Source organism: Schistocerca cancellata, chromosome 3, assembly GCF_023864275.1.
Source record: "Schistocerca cancellata isolate TAMUIC-IGC-003103 chromosome 3, iqSchCanc2.1, whole genome shotgun sequence".
Classification (NCBI taxonomy): domain Eukaryota; kingdom Metazoa; phylum Arthropoda; class Insecta; order Orthoptera; family Acrididae; genus Schistocerca; species Schistocerca cancellata.
Window position 1 is genome coordinate 414,281,346 of NC_064628.1, and position 25,083 is coordinate 414,306,428.

Genomic DNA, 25,083 nt, shown 5'->3' on the forward strand with positions numbered 1-25,083 from the left:
ATTGATGTCTGTGGAAGGAAAAGTCAGTTGAAGTGCTATAACAGAAATAATGAGAAAATTACCACTGATGATACAATGTTACTAAAAACATGCGATAAAGTTAATTAAAACCGATCTTACTGAAACATGACAAAATTAACTAAAATTATCTTACTGAAAAAAATAAAATGGAATCTTTCTAAAAAATGGGGAAGATTAAATAGAAAGTGAAATAACACATAAATGATTGAAAAAAGGATCTGAAAACAAAAGTAGGTAGCTAAATCTCTTTCATTAATTAGTGAAAGAATGAGTACAGAAGCAATAATTAGAATTTATAGAAAGGACAGATAAAAATATAAGAGAATTAAAAAGAGAATTAAGTGATAAACAGTCAAACCTAGAATCACGAGTTACTGAGAAAATTATAGATCTGGATACAAAGCTAGAGGACCAGGAAAATAAGTGCAAGAAAGGAAAAAATGAAATTAGACTTGCCTACGATCACCTGACCCTTGAGCATACAAATAAATCTGGATAGAAAATTATGGAGTTAGGAGATGTTACATACAAAGTGCCAGGGCGTGTGGATAGTTTAGAGAGCAATTTTCAGTGCAATGAGGTGGTAATGAAGCCACAAGTTAATTCTGTAAGAGAAAATTATTTTTTTATTCTATACTTCGATCCTAATGAAAGTTTTCAACCTGCAGCATTTTTTATTAATGTGTTAAGAAGTGACTTCACTGAAGATTGTCAGAAAAGTATAGACAACCAAGAACCTTATTAAAGAGATACAGTATTGAGTGGGGATCAGACATACCAAAAAGATATGGAAATTTTCAAGAACGTACATAGCGACTCTTAGAGGAGTATTGGTCGGAGGAGAAGCTAAAGGATGTGAAGAAACCTTTTATATGGACACAATGTTGTATTAGGCAGTCAGAAAAGTCTATGGAAGAGTACTGTGAACATTTAATTTTTTCTATGTATTCATGTACAAACCGCATCATAAAATACACATCAAATAAAAAAGCCAAGTACATAATTTAAAATGCGAAATAGGTTTGTTTCTATAAAAAATACATGTCAAATACAGAAATAAATAATAACTGGCAACCAATGCTGTACAATCGCAATAAAGTCATGAGAGTATACGCTCTGCTTCAAGACTGCTTGTGTCGCAGTTAAATTCATATGTTATTGGACACTTTCTTTGAGTTCTCAAGGCTGTACCCCTGGTTGGTTAGGAAGGAGTTGAAATCTGTGATGTCTGATGATGGGTGTGATCCCGAAACGCGTAATATGCTCTAATAAAAGAGTCAACTGAAGATCTCTTGACTTTATTGCGATTGTACAGCATTGGTTGCCAATTATTAACACAAAAATGATCGCAGCTCTCAGGCGGGATTTTATGTCCTGTTTATCAGAAATACATAGTAAAAAATACAAGATACATATTTCGCTCATCCTGAATTTGATGTAAGCTGCATCTGTCTTAGAATGATTCAGGGGATCCTCCTGAGCACACTCTCTGGGTGCATGCGCTAACGGGAATTTTAGAAGGTTTGCTTTTCACCACACACACACTTGTCACTGTCAGTGTGACCCTGCCTCCTCATAAGTTGTTTTGATCACACCGTATGAAGTCGGTTCAGTGTTTTCCTGCGTCGCCAGTATAGGTGGAGCCCTGGAGCAGAGTTTCCTCTGTGAATAGGGCTTCTGGATTTTCTTCTTGCCACAACGATTTTATGGAAGTTTCAGTTGGTTGTACTGAGTATATAAAACTTAGTCTGGATTTCATCTGGATTTAAGCATTTTGGTCATGGTTTGATGCTTGTGTAGCGGGTGACGCTGGTCATTCATCTGTTTGCTCCTTTCTTTCAAGATCAGGGATGATCTTCTCACTTTTGGTGGGGCAATACCCTATACTGAATATAAGTGGTCCACTCCTTTAGGTGTCAAGGAACCAGTTATCTTCGTGCAGGTATCGTTTAAGACCACGAGATCGTGACGATATCTTCCCCAAACTGGGCATCCATACTCAGGAACTGAAAAGCGAGTGATGTGGAACGGAGTATACTGGCATTGGTGCCCGACTTTGCACATGTCACCTTATTCAGTACGCCACTATGTATTTGCATTTTAGCTTTTGTTATCTCGATGTGTATCTTAAACATTGTTGGGCAAATTAAAATGGCCCAGACGAGTGGATACGATTTGTGGCATGTCAACGTAGGAGGAAAACACCTACAGTAACTTCCAACAGGGTGGAGCAACTGACCATGCATCTGGCCAAACCTTGGAGCATATTTACAAAATCTTCACACCTGATAGATTTGTTAGCAGACAAACTGGAGGCGACCCTAGCTGGCCACCCAGATCATCTGATCTGTCGGGGTGCGATTACTTTGTGTGGGGAGCCGCCAAGTCCCATGTGTATTGCAAAAACCCCCATAGTCTTCAAGAACTGCAACAGAACATTTCAGATGAGATTGCAGCAATTCCACCAAACCAGCTTCGATCCGCCTTCAGCAACTTGATGACCAGGGCCAAAAACTGCCAAGAGTAAATTGGTGGTACTTTCAACATCTGATACCGTCTGGTTAGTATTATCTTTCCCCTGCTGTATTTCTTGGCACCTTGAAACACTGTTCTCTGGGCCACTTTTATTTGCCCCACCCTGCATGTCAAGTTGTGTCTAGAGTGACTTCTGTGTAGGATGGATGGGGACAGTTGTTCAAGCAAGTACCATTCTAGATGATATTGAGCTCCTTTCCTGCCTTCCGTTTGTTAAGGTGGTAAAGACCTCTTGTGTTTTAATGGGGTTTCATTTTAGATTATTACATATGTGACAGTTTGTAAGCACTATGAGATCTTCGCTTAGGCCATTTTCAATTTCATTAAAAGATTTTTCTTGATGTGCAGTTGCCCTATCATCTGTGTAAATAAAAGATTTGACCTTTTCGCCAATAAGTTGTATATTAAACACCAGTGACGACAGCAGACTACCTTGTGGCAAACCGTTCTTCTTATTTTCCCATCTGCTTCTCGTTTGTTGGAATTCGATTAATCTTCTTTCAACCAACAGTGTAGTAAGATTTTTTACGCATTTGTCATTTTTTGTCATCTAATTTTTGGAGATAGGAGTTCCCAGGTTTAAACTGTATGCTGCAGTTAGGTCAATGAACACTAATCTGCCCGAAGCTGCCTCTCAAAACCATCTTCAATAAACTGAGTCAGACTGAGAGCCTGACCAGTGGGGAACCATTCCCAATTGTGACCCCCTCCCTCTCCGCTCTCCCGCCCGTCGATTCGATACCTGTCTGGTATCACTCCATGAATTACGTTATTAAGGGGGCTACATCGGATCAGTATGAACATAAAGACATTGAAGAGTGCGGTCGAACACAGGGTGGTGAGTGAATGGTCGTGACAGGCCAAAAGGCCCAGTGGGGACTCTGTTGACAATATATAACGCCTTTATTTATTTCCAGTATATGACGTGTCATAGCTCAGCGAGGCAACCATGTGTCACTCTGTTGTTCTTGGTCTGCGCTGACGTATCGGCAGTGGCTTTTCTGCAGACAGAAGCCCTGTGACACGTTACTGGCCTCCAAAGGTCACAGCTGTGACGTCGGCGGCTCCCTGCTTCCGTTGGTGGCACGGTACCCTGACGGCCCCATGGCTCTGCACGCATTTACCATGGTGGCATGTGGAAATGATAGTGCATGGTCTTCAGCTTGCTGCCCTCTGGCAGCAAACAGACGGCAGCTGTTGGACAGCAGCTGATGGTAAGACACTAAGACACACTATGAACTTAGTGCTGGTGGCAGCACGCATACATATGGCTACTGATGGTGATGCCCAGACGTCTCCCTACCTGTCGTGGCCTTTGGTGTTGTAGTGCTGCTACTGGACTCAGGCAATGACTTCTGTCTCAAAATTCACATGTTTTTATACCGCTCTGAGACTTATTTGTTTCACTAATACCTGGCACCCAGTCACGTTGCCTGTAACAAGACTTTCGCCGTGGTATAGTGCCATCGACCTAACCACTACAGCCGTTATAACTGTACAGTGCAATTTTCCACTGAGTGCGGCTAGACTCGTCCCACAATACCATTAGGTGTATGTTATTCTGACCAACTGTTATCACACGTACAGCTATCAGTCTACAGCTATTTATGTACTGATTCACGGTATCATTCTCACTACTTCTCATTATTTTAGCTAAAAGCTGGTTACCAGCGTTACAATACTGATATTGTAGGCAGTCTATTGGATAAACTACCAGTTGGCAAAGTATGTTATATGCTACCCAGTATTTAAAAAAATTGTAAAATAAGTGGCTAAAATTGACAGATGGGATGTAGATAATTATGGATATGATATTAGGCAGAGTGAAGGAAATCATGATAATGTGAGGCATATGAATAAAATGAGCCTAAATAACTATAGGAGTTGAGAAAACAGAGGCTGGGGACTGTTCAGAGGAAGTTACTGTCAGGGAATACAGGGCTCTAGAGAGGACACGGGATCAGTAACGATCCATAGTGAAGTGGTCCAGAATAGAGAACCCAAATGTATTGCGATACAGTACCCTAAAGTTATCAAAAGATGTAGGCGTTCAGTGTAAGTGGAAACTATCAGACATAACATGGAAAGAAGAGAAAGTAGCTACGAATACCCAGGTAAGAGAGTGCATAAGGACTGTAATGAAACAGAAGAGAAAAGATCACATAGGAATGTACTCTAGAATTAAGTGGCAATCGTGAAGGTTTAAAACAAAATGAAGTGTGGGACTTAAGAAATGAGGAAAGTGAGGCAAATATAGAGTAACAAGTAGGGAACATAGAAAAAGAAGAAGGTAATAGATAATAAAGGAAGCAACGAGGATAGTGGTGCAGGTAGTGATGAAAGTAGTGGATAAAGTTGTGAAGGAGATGCTGGATCATATGTTTGTAATGAGTCTATTATGAAAGGTGTTGTGGCTGACAAAGAGATAAGTAAGGGAGTGCCAGACGATAGCGTGGCTATTGTGCAACTATTTAGTCCTTTAAATAATAATTATGCTTTTATGGTTTACAAACAGCATGATATGGTAGGATAGGAAATAAGGGAAGGCAGTGAAATAGAAATCAAGTAACCGAATGCTACGATAAAAAGGGCTGAAGATTCACATTTAAAAACAGGAGAGGATGATAAATAAACTGAAGAAGCTGTGGAGAAGTATCTACTGAAGGAAGAAGCTGATGAAGGAAACGGGTTTACAGGGCAGCCCACAGTTACTTCGTTAATTAGTTAGTTACATGGTTCTGGGATCATTTGACCGATTCTTTTATTGAAATGATGTGGAACAAAACCGTTTACAGGATGTAAACACGATTAGCGCTACCATTAATGAATATATTATTTTTAGTCCAACTCCCGTAATTACACTTGAAAACTAGGTTTCTTTTTTAGAGGTTACCAATTTGTAAATAAAAATTCGTCCATGGAATAGAAGGATTTGTCAAATGATTTTAAGGTAGATTTAAAACTTGCTTTGGTATCTGTCAGACATTTTATGTCATTGGAAAATTGATCAAACATTTTTATTGCTACACGTTTAACACATTTGTGACCCACTGACGGCTTTAATATGACGGTTAATATAGGTCATTTTTTCCTCTAGTGTGGTAGGTATGGGAATCGTTATCCTTCTCAAGTGGAGATGGATTGTTTATGACTAATTTCATTCACGAATGTATGCTGCAGAACTGCTGTACCTCAGTTAGGCCCCACTCAGTTTTATGGATTGACCACACAGTAATTTCACACAAATTAATTAAGAATATAATTTTAGCTTTAGCTATATTTTTGTCCCTTTGAAATAATTATCTCGATCTAAATTTGTTCCTCTGTCCTTAATCATAATCATAATTAAGAGCCAATCTTGGTTCAGTTAGATTGAATCAAAAAATCAATTTACACAATTAATGTCTTAGAATTAGATAATTTTAACTCATTGCACCTGGAAATTTGCACATTAGAACTACAATATGTATTTATTTATCACTACAGTGCATTTAGGTAGTCAGTAGTTTTTGAGTTCTTTCTGATCAGTGTAGTGTGACTGAGGGCATGTGAATGCTGTATGATTGTGCTGACATGAATGTAAAAGTTAATGTATTTCTTTTCCTGAAAGTTCATTTGTTGTGATACTGCTGTATTGTTGGGAAACTGTCGTTAACTTGTGTTCTTTACGTTACATCATTGTAGTGTGATTGAGAGCACGTGGATACAGTATGAGTGTGGTGACATGAATGTAAAAGTGAATATATTTATTTTCTGTACATTTCATTTGTTGTGATACTGTTGCATTGTTGTTAACTTGCGTTCTTTCACATTAAATTTCTATGAAAAGTGTTCTACAAATATTGTTTGCTTTGTTTTTATATATTTGAAATAGGTGAAATATTTTGGAGAGGATTATCTCACACAATTTGTGTGTCTTATTGTGTGATTACATGAAAGTGAAAGTTAGGAGCACAACCATTCCTGATAATAGTTTGGTTGCAGTCAATAATTAACTTAATGGATGAGAAATAAAATCAAATACATACTGTGGCACTACAATAATTGGAATTTTTGATACACAATTAGTGGCGACAGCTCGTGATTTTTAATTTTGAGACAGTTCTGTGTTACTTTAACACAGTTTTTCTTTTATTAGGATAACTGTACGTTTCAATACTTTTTTCTAAGTTAATTCATGTAGTTCTTTGTACATTTTTGACAGCTGTTCTACAACAAGTGAACGACTTCAATTTTGTGGGGTGATTATCAGAAATCCAGAAACATGGAATAAACGAAACTGCAAAAAATAAAAGATGTGCCAATTGGACAGTGGTGACCTGTTCGAATTTAGAGAAGGTATCCCTTCTTCAGTGTATGTCAAAATACCCATTTATTCAGAAGCAAAAACATATATTGTGGTGTCATTCCCCAGCTTCAGCACTGTGCCAGCACTTATTAAATTTTTAGTAATATAGTTGGTCAGGCGCTAGTAGGACTTCATAAACTTAGTTGTGTATGTAGACACTTAATTGATCCCAAGAATCTCGACAATTTTTGGCTGTTATCGTTATTGACACTAGCAAGATATTCGCCCAGCAAGTTCCATGACTTTCGACTATGTTTTAATTCTGACTTCGAACTCAGGTAACAAAAGACAACAGGAAAATTTTTTGTGTTATATAATTAGAAATTAACAATTTTTCGATTTTTCCCTTTACTTGTACTGTAAAACCTTACTACTTGCTAAATTTCATGATTCTAGGCCAGTGGGAAGTACCATATAGATTTTAATGAGTTTGTGAGGATCGAAGTATGCGACATAAATGGCTGTATCAGTTGACTGTATTGATTTAGAAGATTACATTTGTTCCAGTGCCAAGAGATCTTAGACCATAGTATTCAGCATAATTTCAACCTCAACTTGAAATGCCTACCCATTGCTGGGAAAAAAGGGTTTTTAACAATCAGATAGACCCAGGCAGGCTTGGACAATATATAATTTTCCCTGCTCCATCAGTAAGTGCAATACTCGAAGTGCCAACTGACAATTACGCAAACTGTGAAGATAAATACCAAGTTGAACTCTAATCTTTCTTCCACTCTATGACCTGATTCGAAAGCCTGACCCTCCATTGTAAGCTATTCTGCATGTGAAAACTACTTCAGTGATGTTCACGAAACTGTGCTCTGAAGAGTATTAGGGTTCCCCTTTTTTGGCCCAGGTGACCAGCATCCCCATAATTTTTGTCAGGACGCACATATGTGTCATATATTAAAATCTCGCAAATACATTTTATGCCTTAAATTAATAATGCTGATTTATATTTAACTTACGTATAATTACATTAAATTTCAGCCTCCAGGTGCATAAGCAAAGAAACTTTATCAAGGTTTCGCCTATAATAATGTAGCCTTCTTGAGAAATGTCACAATATAAAATTAAAATTAAAACATGGCAGATATTGGCCTTGTCAGACTTAAAATGTTAGTAGTATGGTGTATAGTTATAAGACTGCGTCACTTCTCCTAATGGTTTCAGGAATTACTGTAACCAATCGCCGTATTTTCTTCGTTTTTTATTTATTCTTGACCGGTTTCGAATCGCCTGGCGATTCATTATCAGATGATACAACTTAGTTTGGAGTATTGTGGAGGTGGGGGGGGGGATGGGAGGCGGGAAGGGAGGGAGGGAGGAAGAGAGAGAGAGAGAGAGAGAGAGAGAGAGAGAGAGAGAGAGAGAGAGAGGGAAATTGTGTGTGTGTGTGTGTGTGTGTGTGTGTGTGTAAAAAAGAGACAGAGAGGATGGTGTTAAGGTGTGGTATGAGTGAGGTAGGGAATGGGTATGGGAATGGATGAGTACAGTATTTATTAGTTTTTCATATTTAAGAATTATGTAAAATTTTGGAAGAATGGGTTATTTGCTAAATCAATTTGTACATTTAAGATGGTGTGGGGTGTTTTATTGTTATGCATGAAAATTTCTAGTCGTTCCAAGAGGTCCATTTTTATTCCTTTGTCTACAATGTGCAGAATGTGGAGGTTGGTTTTTATATCTGTGACTGAATGATTATTTTGGGGTAGATGGGCTGCTACAGTGGATTTATTTAAATTATTTAAATGGAGAGTGTCAGTGTGCTCTTTGTATCAGAATTAAAAATTTCTTCCTGTCTGTCCTACATAGCAGCAAGAACAACTGGCACAAGTTAATTTGTATATACCTGATTTGTGATATAGTGGGCTTGTTGTTTTAATGTTGCAAATTATTTTGTTTTGTATTATGTTGTTTGTGTGGAAAATGATTTTGACTTTGTGTGCTTTGAATAGTTCTGTAAGTTGATATGATAAATTACAAAGGAAATGCATACCGACATATTTAGTTTCTTCTGGTGCTGAGGACAGGTTTGTTGATGGTTTTTGCTTAGTTTTCGTTTTTGCATTTAGTTTGTCAACTATGGTTGGGTCATAAATATTGTTGCGGTCTATTGTTTTTAAAATGTTTAGTTCCTTGGTTTTTACATCAGGTTCAGCATGAACTTTGTTTACACAATTGAGTGCTGATAAGAAAAATGCTGTTTTATGCTGTTTCGGGTTGCATGATGTGTTATTTATAACTACATCTGTTGTGGTGGGTTTCCTGTAAATTTAGAATTTTTGTTTGGTGTTGTGACATGTTAAGTTTAAGTCAAGAAAATTAATTCCCTGTTGTGTTTGGTGTTCAACTGTAAAACGTATTTTGGGATGTACATTATTTAGTTTATTGGCTAAGTTTTCTATTTCAGTTGTTGTTCCATTGTGTAGTATCAATGTGTCATCAACATAGCGTGTATAATAAATGACTGTATTTTTCCATTGGATTATCTTTAAAGAATTTGTTTTCCAGATCATTAATATAGATGTCAGTTAGTATGCCAGCTAAACTACTGCCCATTACTAAACTGTCTTTCTGAATATAGATTTTGTGATTAAAGTAAAAATAAGTGTGAGACAACATTAACTCGAGCAAATCCATCAGTTCATAGATTTCTATGTTACTTAGCTTTTTATGATGCAATAAGTTTTTTTTGATTAAGTGAAGTGTTTCTGTTATAGGTATGATGGTGTACAGGTTCACTATGTCGAGGGATGTAAATTGTACTGTTGTGGGAATAGTGTTGTCTTTTATGCTGAGAGTTATTTCATAGCTGTTATTTACAGAGTAATTGTTTGTAAATGTGTATGATTTACTGCGGATTTCATGAAGTTTTTTGGTTATTCTGTATCCAGGACTGTTTATTGAGTTGACTATTGGGCATAGTGGGAGGGTTTGTTTATGAACCTTGGGTTATGATTTGAGCTTTGGGGCTGTTGGGCTCATTATTATGCAATGTTTGGCTTCAGTAATTGTTAGGAGGATGTTGCAGTTCTTTATTTTGTTAGGAGGAAGTTGCAGTTCTTTATTTTGTTTTGGTATTTTGGGGTAGGATCAGATTCTAGTTCAGTTATGATGTTATTTTTTTTAAATCTAATGTTTTGTTAATGTACTCTGATTCATACATAATTACAGCTGTGTTGCTTTTGTCTGCCTTAATGGCTCAGAGCCATTTGAACCATTTTTTTGTCAAATATGAGCAACGGAAAATCCACACGCAAATCAATTGGTACCACTTCATCCTAAAAAGGTCACTGTGTGGTGTGGGTTTACGGCATCCCTTATCATAGGAACATATTGTTTCTAAGAGACGGATGCTTCCGGTCCTGTTACCTGTACCGTCGCTGGTAAGCGCTATGAGAGTCTTTTGCGCAACGACGTCATTCCAGCTCTCCAACAGCGTCGATGTGTGGATGGGGTCATTTTTATGCAAGATGGCGCACTTCCGCACATTGCAAATCCAGTTAAGCAGCTACTGAAGTGCCATTTCGGAAATGCTAGAATTATCAGCCGCCATTTCCCTAAAGCCTCGCAGTCCTGATCACCGGATATTAATCCGTGTGTCTTCTGGCTGTGGGGCTATCTGAAAGGTGTTGTGTTCAGTGTTTCGATTGCATTAAAGGCACGCATTGCGCAACACATTCTGAATGTGACCCCAGAAACACTTCGATCAGTTGTGGAACATACTGTTTCTCGATTTCAACTTGTTGCAAAAAACGGTGGACAGTATAGTGAACAAGTTTTGCGCCAATAACACGGAAGTTTATAATCCGATTTAATTTTGATTGATGCTTTTTATGAGGTTTTTGGTCTCAGGACAATTAAAAACAGATTTTTCCCATCTGATGTGATATGACATTGCCATGGTGAATGGACATACGTAACTAACAGTATGGCACCAATACACCCATGCACACTGAGTAGTACAGTTTGTTTAACGTCAAATGTACACCTTAGACATTGTTGTATACCTCATTTGTCATTTGTAGAAGACCACTATTAAATTACAGCACCATCTATTGCTACATTTTGTAATTATTTACTTTTCTTCTGCCGTACGTTTTCCCCCTTCTCCGATAATATTCCGTTGCAATTTGACATCATTCTGACAAATGGTGTTCTTTCTACAGCGTTTTGAAAGTTAAACTTTAATTATAATCACCTTGTGTATGTCATGTAAAATGAGAGTATCCTTGGTACACTTTAAAGTTTATTTGGATGTTTACATCTATGATCATCTTTGCATGTCTGAACACATACGTATTCTTTGCCTACCAGAAGTTGTAGTATTACTGAGTAGAGCTCGGGCGAGCGAGTAAGCAGTTGTCGGCCAGAGTGATGTGTCATGGCAGAGTAAGGAGCTTGGCTGGCGGATTTGCTGTTCAGGAAATGAATTTTTGTTAGTGATGCACCATTATGTGATTGAGGATAGAGAATGATTCCGATACGATACTTTTGGAAGAAGGTAACAAATATGGTAGTGAAAAGATTTCATATTGTTTAACGACGTCTATGTGTTGGTAACCGGAGTGAATTATCAAACATGTATTCAGTATTTTAACTGGTTTCCTTCCACCATTGTAGGTTAAAAGTATTTCATTTTAAAAAGTAAAGAGAAAATTTGACGTAATTTGAATATTCTGTGCCGGCCGAGGTGGCCGAGCGGTTCTAGGCGCTAGAGTCTGGAACCGCGCGACCGCTACGGTCGCAGGTTCGAATCCTGCCTCGGGCATGGATGTGTGTGATGTCTTTAGGTTAGTTAGGTTTAAGTAGTTCTAAGTTTTAGGGGACTGATGACCTTAGAAGTTAAGTCCCATAGCGCCCAGAGCCATTTGAACCATTTTTGAATACTCTGTGTAAAAGTATTTTTTGTGGTATATGACATTGCTGAGAAAAAGTTCTTGTTCATCCTAGCTCGTGTTTTTTTCTGTCTCATTAAGAGGATTCAGTATAATTGCAGAAGACTTTCCTTTTTTAATTTACAAATATTGAACTGAAGCTCATCCTCACTGTTAGATGAAAACTGTATCTGGTAAAACCTGCGCTAACACGCCTTGCACTACTGCATGGAGAGTGAAGCGTGTTTCTGGAAACATAACAAAAGTTTAACTTGCGAAAACAGCCTAATACAATCAGTAATGTAAGGCAGTTTGCCGCGCAATGATTTATTTCGTATATATTTCATTCAGTACTCAACACCGCTACAGTGTACAGGCAGAGGAGACTCTGGTTATCCATTGCAGAGACACGTAAAGATTGTAGGGCCTAAACGAACTTACTGAGAAAATTAGGAACAGCATTAATTTGTAAAATTGTCATGTAATCAACGTTTTTCTTACAGAGAATAGTTCTCGTTACGCAACCGTTAGTCATTGCGTATGTTTGTTTCATGACAAAAGAGTTGTTAGTATTACAGATAACCATTCCTTACACTCAGTCACATTTACAGACAGATGCAGTTTAGATTAATTAGTATTATACACACCAAAAGGAATGCGCATAAATATGTTCGTGTTCAAATGTAGGGTAGCTCGGCTGGTCCCGGTGGAGGTTCAAGTCCTCCCTCCGGCATGGGTGTGTGTGTTGGTCCTTAGAATAATTTAGGTTAAGTAGTGTGTAAGCTTAGGGAGTGATGACCTTAGCAGTTAAGTCCCATAAGATTTCACAGACATTAGAACATTTTTTTGTAGAGTAGCTAAGGCTATTGTAGATCAGAATCTGTAATAGTAATTTAAAAGTTACATAGTTTCCCAGTAAAACGCCACAGATGCATCACGTTCATTCAGTTGCAATAGTAGAATCGTATTTAAAAAGTTTCAGCTGGGCTGTATTTACAAAGTTTCAAAGGCAGCCGAAAGCGACCAACTTTATTTAGCTTGCTAAGTAAATGGGTAAAAGCTTAAAAAGTAAAATACCTGTCTCCAATGTAACATATTGCCAGACCAACGACGACGGAGAGGCCTTGGATCAAGGCGAGAGTATTGCTGACCACAATTTCTCGGTCACAGACCCACTCTTCCTGGGCTGGTAGAGTGAGCGAATACCATGTTGTATCAAATTCCCATCCATACTGACATGATATCGTTTCATTTTTTTGTTCCGTATTTTTGTACATGGAACACTTGCTGTACGATCCATTTTTCCTGACAAATTAAAACAAACTAGATCAAAAAATAAAATTTTCTGCCGAAAACAAAAAATTAGGAAGTTTGTAATAATATCAAGGCTGAAAGAAGAATTGTGTTACAGGCACTTCACTTAAGAATCTAAGAAAGTAGAAATGGAAACATAATGAAATTGTCGCATTTGATTATCATGAATCAGTCACCTGAAACATGAAATATTTTTCTCTCTTTCCGTCACACACCTCCTAATTACCTTGGTATCGTCAGACTCTTCCATTCTTCGACGCTAAAATTCGATAACTCTCTTCCAGGAACGTGACACCAATGATCAGGAACCACCATAGACATTATAAACATATGACTGGGAGAGGTACACAAGAGTACAGAGAGACAAATGTAAATACAACTCAGTCGAATTTGAAATTTTCCTCTGCTGCCAATTGTGTCCAGTATGCATTCAAATGACGATTCCTTTTCTGCTGTGAAGCTTAATTTTTCTGTCTCATCATCAGTGGGTTTTGTGGGATCCTGAAACATAAAGAACTGTATGAAATAGCACTGTCTCAAGCAGTGCATTTGAGAAGGGATAAAACTCTACATTGTTTTGCACATACTTATATCGCCCGCTTGTTACTGTGCCACCGCTGGAAAGCGCAGTCCACGTGTGGGGAACTACCACTGATAGCACTTAGCTGCTAATCCTTTGTGAGATTAGTATATATAAACTAAAGGGAAAAAATCGCACCACCAGAACATAATTAGTGTAGAGTAATGGAATTTTGGGAGTACGTTTCTCTAAGTAACATATTTAAGTGATTAACGTTACAAGATCACAGGTTAATACATGCACGATAGAAGCCATTGCAAATATGAAATGCTGGCACATTAGTAATTGGTGTAACCGCCAGAATGTTGAATGCAAGCATTCAGACGTGCACACATCGTGGTGTACAAGAGACAGATGTCTGTTTTTGGGATGGAGTTCTATGCCTGTTGCACTTGGTGTGGGTCAATAAAGGGACGAATGCTGGTTGTCGATGACGCTGGAGTTTTCATCCGATGATATCCCAAATGTACTCGACTGGAGACAGATCTGGTGATCAAGCAGGCCAAGACAACATGTCTACGTTTTGTACAGCTGGCTGCATTACAACAGTGGTAGTGGACGAGCGTTATTCTTTCGGAAAACACTCCCTGAAATGCTGTCCATGAATGGTTGCACAACAGGTCGAATAACCAGACTTACTTACAGATTTGTAGTCGGGATTGCAGTATATCTGTTCTATACTGGGCGTTCTGAGCACGGTACGGCCATTACTAGCATCAAGGCAGAACCAGATTTCATCGGAAAACACAACAGATATCCACCCTATCTTCCAATGACCTCTTGTTTGACACACATGGATGTGGTTTTGGATGAATGGAATGCAAGCTACAGGGCGTCTGGTTCGGAGGTGTCCTTGAAGTAACCCATTTGTAATAGTTCGTTGTTCCACTGCAGCTGCTGCTGATGCAGTACGATGCGCCAGTACCATACACTGAACACGATGGTCTTTCCTCTCGGTATGGCCCCGTGACCGTACAGAGCCCTGTCTTCTGGTGGCCGTACATTCCCATGGTCGCCGCTGCAAGCAGTCGTGTACAGTGGCTACATTCCTGCCAAGTCTTTCGGCAGTATTGCAGAAGGAACATCCAGCTTCTTGTAGCCCATTGCAAGACCTCTCAGTGAGGTGTTGATAATGGCGCCTTTGTAGCCTTAAAGACATTCTTGACTAACATAAAGTCATGAAGTCCAATCTCAAAGGTAATTAACGCTCACGACCGATACAGTGTGTAATTAAAGCGAACTTGATGTGCATTCTCATAATGTCACTACTAAAGCCACACTTATGCGACTGGCCCTAATTCTGATTAGACATCATCTTTCAGACTTCGAAACATGTGTACGAAATATCATCTACGTCGCATAACTTCTTCTTGGTGTAGCGATTTTTTTCTGTCAGTGTATATATTGGAACTGTTTATGGACATGCCATAGCAACAATGCAAGATGCATTGAAACGCGTTGCATCACTTAAACAATTTGATACCACGTTCGTTACTGTACCAAGTCATTTACTTAGGTACGAAACAAGCTTCGTAAAATCAACCATCATGTTGTCAGTGTTAAGAACTCGGGGAGACGTAACAGCTAATGTGATAATTGTTGTGAGGAACATCACATTTCGCCAGTAAACTTGAATTATATGTACGTTTTATTCACATCCAGCTTAATTAATCAAACAACACATCTACACATAATAGATATGTGGAATGTGTTTGGATAGCGTCATACACACCATATACTGTTCTTATAATGTTATATGTTTTGTATCTCCGACTTGGTTCTTTGAACCATCAGTATCATTGATCGAGTCATGAATGAACATCTAGTCACTTAAGAAATGCCTAAGATTCACTGATCTTACTTGAACATAACAACGTGCCTACAAACGCTCAGTAAGTCTCACGCCCTTCTCCCCTAAACCGTAGTTTCACACCATATTCTGCATTCATGTATTGATAGCCTCAAGCATTATAAATTTTATAACAGTTCTGAGAAAACTGACTCAACTCCCAGGAAAGGGTGGTGATTTCTCATAAGAGTTATGTGTCAGTTTATAATTCAATAAACTATTTTGACATTAATAATTAATAAAACCGTGCAATCTTGTTAATTATGTGTTATTAAGTGTGGATGAACTATCAAACGTACAGATTACTCTAACTGTGAAGGGTCAAATGAACTTTTGACATATCCCTGTGGATGTCAGAATGATCCAAATCAGTTGGACTTGCCATAGTTATATTACTCCCCATCGGCTCGTATCCTTTAATAATACTGTAGCGCCATGGGTAACTAATAGGAGACGGGTGGCCCTAGCTAACGCGAAACATGAGTGTTGGACTTCATAAAAGATAATAAATAAGGCGATCATCAATTTGTGAAATAAAACACTGCTGCAAATTAACAGCTATTTATTATGAAGCAGTCTGTCAACACATACACGACCAATCATAACGTCTATTCGATCTTGAAAAAGGCAGAGAACATGAAAACTGACAATTATTAATATGGAATAGTTCTAATCTAACACTTAAATGCCCTGGAAAAGACCAGATAGTTTATCTGAATGGGACAAAACCAGGATCTTCCAAATGATATAATGAAAGACAAATCCACTGTGGTCACACAGGAATTACCTAATTGCACCATAAGAATGACAAACTACGGCATGGAAATAGAATCACCGAACAAGTTATGAATGAGCCTCTAGTCACTCGAGAAAAGCATAAGATTCACGGATCTTACTTGACCTTACGACGTGCCTACAGATGCTCAGTAACTCTCACACTCTACTCCCCTAAACCGCAATTTCTCACCAAATTCTGCATTCAGTGTATGAAGCTGAGAGGACCCTGATCTGCTGCAGTCTGCAACATATCAGCTACTGAATGTGAAACATCCCTTCTCCACAGCTTTAGGCGAAGTATGTCGCCAGTGATTCCTTCAGCATTTCCAGGCGATGTCTTCAAATGGTTCAAATGGCTCTGAACACTATGCGACTTAACTTCTGAGGTCATCAGTCGCCTAGAACTTAGAACTAATTAAACCTAACTAACCTAAGGACATCACACACATCCATGCCCGAGGCAGGATTCGAACCTGCGACCGGAGCGGTCGATCGGCTCCAGACTGTAGCGCCTAGAACTGCACGGCCACTCCGGCCGGCGCGATGTCTTCTGTTCACAATCCCTAATCGAAGCACTTTCTTCAGAATCACCAAACCAGGTCTTCTACCGAAACAGATTCTCTCTCCTCTCTAAAGTCTTCACAATTATCTTGTGCCAACGAGATAGGCTCTGCAAAATGCTGGTCAATAATATTGTTTGTTAACAAAATAACGAACTCTCCACAGGGCCAAAGTTTTACAATGTTAACCAATCATCTTACTCCCATAGATGCAATTCATAAACAGTTCTGTAAATAGTTCTGTATTGCTGTCCCACTCCACATCTGAACTTTGTAGGAACTGGTGTCCTGAATTCCCCTTCTCACATATTATTATTTTTTTTTTCGGATTAACCGATCAATAATGCTCTCACAACGTTGCTGTTTGGTCCCGCCCCCCAAATAAAATCCTTTCTGTCTTTGTGAGACAATGGGCGGACTTTCTGGTAACATTTGGTGCAGGGTGAACATTTAGATAAGAAAGTGTTCACCCCACACTGTCACCAGAAAGTCGGCCCATAATTTCACAAAGACAGAAAAGAATTCCTGAACACAACACAGCCATGTAAGTTCACACAGAATGTAGAGACGGTATCTGTCGTTGACTTTCTCCTTCACTTCAGCTAATATGATTTGATTGGATGGTGCGGCTTGTAAAAACCAAGATTCTGCAGTAGTACAGTACAGCTGCTTGTCATGGTACGTTATATAACTTCTTTGAACGTAGGCAGAGCACATTATGGGAAAAATCGCTGGAATGCAACTCCCAAGGGCCGGGGCTAAATAATACTGGGGCTGTAGCTTCATTCCTTTCACAAGCAGACACTTAGCCTCAACATATTTACTTTCGCCTCTGAAAGCAAGCCAAAACTCCCAGTGAGTAGGGGGGTGACTCGGCAAGTGAACGAGTCTTACCCTGGGCCTCTTTGTCTATTCTGGCTCATAATGGAGACATTAGCGATCGAGATGGCGCAGTGGTTAGCACACTGGGCTCACGTTCGGAAGAACGACGATTCAAACCCATGTCTGGCGTTCCTGATTTAGTTTTCTCCGTGATATCCTAAATTGTTTCAGGCAAATGCTGGGATGGTTCCTTTGAAGGGGCATGGACGATTTCTTTCTCCATCCTTCTCTCATCCGATGGGACCGATTACCTCGCTGATTGTTCCCCTACCCCTAGTCAAACAGGCTAAAATACAGCTAAAATACAGAAAAGAACACACCCTAAAGTGCCATTAGAAAATATAAGGAAACATTATGAAAGTAGACGACTTAATTCTGGCAATCGCTGAAGTTACTTGTTAGAAGTGGTTCAAAAAAATGGCTCTAAGCACTATGGGAATTAACTTCTGTGTTACAAGTGTTCAATATTTTTTAACTGATAGAACTCAGATGGTGATCAATTTAAATCAGTTATGAATGAAACATGAGATGTTGCGTTCCAGCAGTGGACTGATGCATATAAAAAAATGGTTCAAATGGCTCTGAGCACTAAGGAACTTAACTTCTAATGTTATCAGTGCCCTAGAACTTAGAACTACTTAAACCTAACTAACCTAAAGACATCACACACATCCATGCCCGATGCAGGATTCGAACCTGCGACCGTAGCGGTCGCGCGGTTCCAGACTGTAGCGCCTAGAACCGCTTGGCCACGCCGGCCGGCGATGCATATCACAACATCTGCAATTAATTAGGACAACAGTGAGTATTTTCATGTAGTTGTAGAAATTGTAAATGTGTACTGGCAAACTTTGAATCTAACAACTGGTAATTATGGAAATACAGCCCAATGGTATATAAGAAGCAACAAGAGCCCGGCGTGAAGGCTATTTTGGAGCACAGTGGACATTGGACGTGTGATTGTTTATGCAGCAGTTAAGCCAAACGTTTCTGTTTAAACTTGAGAGTTTTTCATGTGTCTGCCCTCAGCGCTAGTAGCAGTTTCGGAGTTGAATCACAGTTACGATATTGATTTTATTTTGTGATTTGTCTCTCTTTTCTGATTTTCCGAGTGTTTCCACAGAGAACTAAGATGTTTCAGTAGGAAGTTCCTTTAGAATGCTCGAAAATTTCGTGTATTTGCGTCTTGACCAACAGTCAGAACCTGTACCTATATTTTGCGTTGGTCGCAGTCGTGTTGTGTTGATTTGTGATAGTCCCAAAGTTCATAAATATCAGCTGTCCCCTCTGATTTCGTTAGTATCTAAAAAGAATTCTGCTGAAAATGCAAAGATTTGTTTTCGCCTGGCTTGTTGACCATTTGTAACTTTTTGAGAAGCGTCATGAGTGGCGAATTTTGAGTAAAACCTATAGATTTCTCGGGATGCCATGTCAAAATTTGCTTCTTCTTGCCAAAACGCAGCGGAGCAGCGGAGTTTACACTGTCTCACGTCACTAACATGTTGTGCAGACACAGCTGCGAGAGAATTCTGAAACAGTGTTTTATTGTTTATTAAGTGAGGAACAGAGGAAAAATGAAGTCAGTAGCATATGAGAAAGCACGTCCTGTGCACAAAAAAATCTGTAATGCCTTCACATATGTTGTTCCAAAACCCATAGCATTTCTTGTTTCACCAGCTATCGACGGCCCAAAAATTACTTTCTTTAGTTACTGGAGTGACACGGTAGATAATGAAGTTTTATATAGTAATAATATGGTAAAATACTCTCCTCTTTGCGTGCTATCATTTACCAAAATCTCATTTTGATATCTGAAACTGTTTATGAAATATAAAGAATGGTGTGGATATTTCACTCTGGTTTTATCACTGGTGCAATGCGATCGCAAATGAGTGTGCTACATCAAATCAATTTTCTCGAGATTGGTGACAGATAGTCTAAAGATAAATTCAATAGGTTAGCTAAATTTCACATGCAAGAACATATTTTGTAATATGCACCAAACGCAAAATCATGGGGACCCCTAGTTCTCGTTGCACACTTTTCCGAATTTCTCGTAAACTTCACAATAACTATGACTGTTAATGAGACGATGGGCACATCGTCATGAAACTGACGTGTAAAGCTATAAGCAAAGAAAAATGATTTTTTTTTTACCGAATAGTTCCTGTAAAATCGTTTTAGAAAGATTGCAGTGTGCGCGCCTCGATTCTGTCTTCGCTGACCGGTCGAAAGGTGGAAACCACTTACAGACGTCCCATTCCGAACAAGCGAATGAACTCGCCCAGCAATCTGGACAAAAACTGGTCATTGTGCGTCGCCCACCGCATCCTGCGCGAGCTGTACTCCCAAGAACTGCAGTGTCAAATGCTGCGACGTACGCGCCATGGCCTGTCTTTCTCGTGAGCCTCGCTGGTAGGTCACAGGACAGTTCAGAGTACAGATGTCGCTGCACAGTAGACCATTGTCTGGTAAGCCGATTGTTGGCTGTCTACGCGGTCCCGAGTGGCGGCCAGACCCTTGGCACCTTGCATCCACACTCCCTGTTCGTACTGCCTGTGCGTTGAGTTGCCTCAACAGCCTTCCTTGACTGTCATTGTTGCTCCCATGGCTGCTGAGCAAGAGGTTTTTTGAAAATTATTTACGTTCGACTACTAGTGTTTTGAAAACCCGGACGTATTTATTCGCGCTCTGTCGGACAGTTATTTATTTTGAACGTCAGAACTCAGGACTTAGAAACCTCACAGTGCCGACAACACTATAAGCGAGTTCAGGGGTCAGCCTATGACTTTATTATCTTTTTCAGCGCACTTTTCGCTGGACTTAGCTAATGGTGCCATGGTGGCACGCAGTTCAGGCTCACACCAAGTACCGGTAAGTTAATACTTGATATTTGTTTAAACAAGTTCTGTTACTTTACCATAAACAGCTTGTGGCACCTAGAGATATTTGAAGAGCCTTTCCCCGGCGTCATCATAGCCTTCATTTATTGTACACTAACAGGAAACTAATTTGTTTATTCAACTGACTGTGATGGCTGCATTTTATTTCAAACGCCATATCAGAGTCGTTCGTTGAGTGAAGTTTTTACTGTCTCCACCGCAGTCTTCAGAAACTGTCCTTCCTTCTAATCGAGGGCGTGCTGAAAAGTAATGCCTCCGAATTATTTATGTGAAACCTCCTAAAATCTTTTTAATAAAACGAACTTTATTAACGTTCTACATCTTTGTTCTTGAAGTCATTATATTTGTTTCCCAACTTAGTAACCCTGGCAACGAACACGAATGACAGCTCAGCTTGTTGATACCGTCAATTTAGAATGGGTGAGTCTGTTTTCGCGCCGCAACCTCAATTCTGCTTGTACAGCTTCAATCACTATGAAACTGAAGTCCTCGAAGGTGTTCATTAAGTTTTGGAAACAGATCAAAATCCGATGGGGCCAAGTCGGGAGCGTATGGAGGATGATTGATGGCAGTGAACCCAAGGCGTCAGTTTGTTGCAGATGTCGCAGCGCTCGTGTGTGGTCTGGCATTGTAATGCTGAAGGAGACGATGCTCCATGTGTGAACGAACTCTACGAATTCGAATCTTGATTACAGCACGCTGTTCCTCAGGTACCGACATAGTTACATTACACATCGCTATGTTACGCGCTACAATTCTGAACCCTCTAGTGGCTGAGGGCTGCAAATATGTAGAAATTAAGAATAAACATGTAGAAAGGAAATAAGGTTTTCTTTAAAAAGCTTTAACAGGTGTCAAAAATTTCTGAGGCATTACTTTCAGCACGCCCTCGTATCTTTTGCCGTACAACTTTTTGACCCGGTTTTGCTGTCATTCTCAGACAATAAGTTGCTTATCTGATGAAGAGAATAATGCCGACAGGTTTCACCATCGACTAATGCGGTGTATAACAGCGGATCTAAAAGTCATAGTGCAGTGTTTCATTCACCAGAACCGTTGAGGAGCTGTACCATTCAGAAACATCTGTTTCCTCACTATAGCATGCAGTTCTACGCGCTTACCTTCTCGCCACATGACACAGGACGCAGAACGCTACTAGGATGGAAGAACTGTCGCCTGGACTAATGAGGTGCGGTACGGTGATGAACTGTGTCAGAATCTTTCGAGGACCTCTCCACGTGCGTCCCCCAAGTTACCCCTCAAACGGAGTTGCGAGGAGTCCTTTTCGATACCAGTGAAACGGTACACCTCTGCCGTTTCCTTTGTTGGTCATTCTATTGTTGGCGGTTCCACATACTTCGTTCATCATAAGAATAGACCTAATGTAAACAAACACAAGCGCTATGACTGGTCAGCAGGGGCATTCTGATGTATTAATAGCCATCAAAGTTTTTTCGTAATCATAGTTTAGCTATGTAACTTTTATTTCAAAAATCGTGTACAGTCACAGTCTTCGTAAACGCTACTTGTGCTCTTCTCTCGCTGTTAATCTTATACGTACTGTGAAAATGGATGGCACTGCTTTCTGCTTCGTAGTGAAACATGCGCGCGGGTACTGTTAATGGCGAAAAACGAGTTGTTCCTAATGTTTTCCACAAGCTTAGAGAGAAAAATCAGCTCTGACGTTTTTCGAAAAACATTGTGTAATAAAAATCGAATCATTTTGCTATCATGCCTGTAGCGTAATGAGTAGCGTCTTAGGGCGGCAGTTCGAATCTCGTTCTGAAGTATAATTTCTTTTCGAATAGAATACCTAGATCATTTCAATATGAAATTCATCAAATATATGTTAATTAACTCATACTTAACCATCATTTGTCAAGAAAAATGCGCGTCCTCTACTTTCTAACTACATATCGCACGCAAAATTCTGGTTTTCATTGCAGATATAAATTCTTAAGTGCCGATATTTTATAAATGATTGTTGAAGATCGCTACAAATAAGAAAGTATCACACAATCAAATTTTTTTTGGAGAAAAGAGCAAAATCAAGTACTCTTTATTTGAATATACCCTTTGTTTTGTAGGACCGATGTATTTTCACACGAGCCAGAGTGATAAGCGTCGTAGAAACATGAAAAACAATGATTTTCGCGGCATCGATCACACTGTACAAATGCTGAATTTTCACAGTTGTCAGCATGCCACCATTATCTGAACCCAATAAAACTGATCTAGAGCCAAGTTAATGGATTTGTCGCGAGAAATAACAGGATATTTAAGCTGCCAAACGTACTGGAAGTAATGCGCGAAGCCTTGTGACAAGTCACTGCCGAACGATGGCGAAACGCAAAACTGTTCAAATGGCTCTATGCACTATGGGACTTATCATCTGAGGTCATCATTCCCCTAGACTTAGATCTACTTACACCTAACTAACCTAAGGACATCACACACATCCATGCCCGAGGCAGGATTCGAACCTGCGACCGTAGCAGCAGCGAGCTTCCGGACTGAAGCGCCTAGAACCGCTCGGCCACAGCTGCCGACTGCAAAACTGTGCGTCATAAAAGAAAAGGAAATGTTGACTTTTAGGTGGCTTGGGATTCTGGTGCTGATCGCCTCTTTTTCAACACTGCAGTACTAAAATGTATTCTCCTGAATAGGATATGGAAGGAGTTCAGAGATAAGCAGACCACTGACTGTTATACCTTCAGTTGTTTCGATATTTAAGTACATGGGAAAACAGGAGTGAGCTTTGCGTCATACATAGCTGAAGCAGAAATATTACCCTTGTTAATGCCAGAAATTTTCGTCATTCTTGTTTTTAATTACAATAATATGTTAGCTAAGATCGAGGGCATGTTATGTTTTCCGTCAGGTCACCTAACAAGCGTACCGTCTGAGTTTTGCCACACCTTCCTTCTGCTTAAAAATTAAATGACATTCAAAGCTCTATTGTTCTCTGCTCGTCTTTTTTTACGTCTTTACTACAATTGTTTGCATCACTGCAGATTAGTTGTATCACTTGCTTGGCCAGTGCTGTCTAATTTAAAGGCACCGGTAAATCTGTTGCCCCGTGTCATCGTTGAATCGGTGTAAGCGTAACGCACAGCATAAAACGTATCCTCATTATCATACTTGAATTACTCGAGACAGATTGGTTTCCGCTTCACGTGAAACGAAATCCAACCAGGTTCCAGCAAACACGGAAGAATACGCAGTATATTGTTTACGCGAGGTTTATTCTTATGATGAACGCAGTACAACCAGCAGTTGACAACCGACCTGCAGACAAACTAGAATTATTGCCGAGTCGTCCGCTTCACCAGATCACAATTACGAAGTTTGGGTATTGCCGTTTTTGACTCCACAGCAATGCGAGTGTTTCTATTTTCTGTGTGGTCAAAATTTATTTATCAACTAAATATATAATTTTTAGGCTTTGTTGGTGTTTTCATATATTGTCAGTGTTAGTACTGCTTCGAGTTCTCATTATCTTTCCTCAGTATTTCATCCAAATTTTCTGGACTTTGTGAGGAAAACACTAGAAGAAGGTGAAGGTAGGAGTGAAAATGATCTCGAAGATAAGAATGACCCATCTTACAATAGTGAACCTGGAACTGTTTCAGAACAAAGCTGTGACTCTAGTGAATCAAATAATGAAGACAGGAATGAACACTGAGAGGAGGCATCTAGCTTCTATGACAGATACAGGTATTGAACCTCGAAGGAGTGAGGAAACACTAACCCACAATTCAGTCATTAAATTTCGTGCAATGAAAGGCCCTGCAAGCAGACTGACAGACACTTGCACACCATTGGAAGGATGTGGGTGTTTGTTTGCCAGGACAGAATAAATTTCCCAAGCCTGCTGTTCAGTGATGTGAAGAGTGTGGAATGGAGAACTTGTGTGAATATTGGATCATTTGTGAAAAATTTTGTATCACTTTACATGTGAAGTTCGTTATACGCCGCTGATTTTTCATACTCTACATATTCATCTTACAGCAATCTGTTGCTGTTACATTTTATTTCCGCGTCATGTAGGAAGGCGGCCCAGTTTTCAGCCGTTCTGCGCATCACCCTCCATTAAACTGCTGGCAGCCAATAAGATTCATTGTCTTACCGAGCGGCTAGCCACGAGTTACAGCTGGACGACGAGAATCTCTCTCTTACATGCTGCACTGTTGCCCAACTGTCGGTGTTTCTCTCTTTTCTTGTAGCAATATGGCTATGAAAGTATATCAGTAAATGTTTTAGTGCGATTAAAGAAAAAGTGTCAGATGAGGCAATAAATGTTAAAAAATATTGGTTTTCTGTCGTCTGGAAAGCATCGAAATCGCAAAAAACCTGTAACATAAATGGGTGTGTCTGATAACTATGTTTTAAAGCATTTCTACTGCATGCTGAATAACTTGACATCACAAAAAG

General features: G+C 39.5%; 1 protein-coding gene across 1 annotated transcript in view; it reads right to left on the bottom strand.

Moving 5' to 3' along the window:
* LOC126176346 (solute carrier family 22 member 7-like) overlaps positions 1-25,083 on the bottom strand; it is a 127,491-nt gene that overhangs the window by 62,412 nt on the left and 39,996 nt on the right. The window contains exons 2-3 of the mRNA XM_049923498.1: positions 13,325-13,599; positions 12,862-13,089 (exon numbers count right to left, since the gene is read on the bottom strand). Of these exons, the coding sequence (XP_049779455.1) occupies positions 12,862-13,089; positions 13,325-13,599 (503 nt within the window). The remainder of the gene's footprint in view (positions 1-12,861; positions 13,090-13,324; positions 13,600-25,083) is intronic.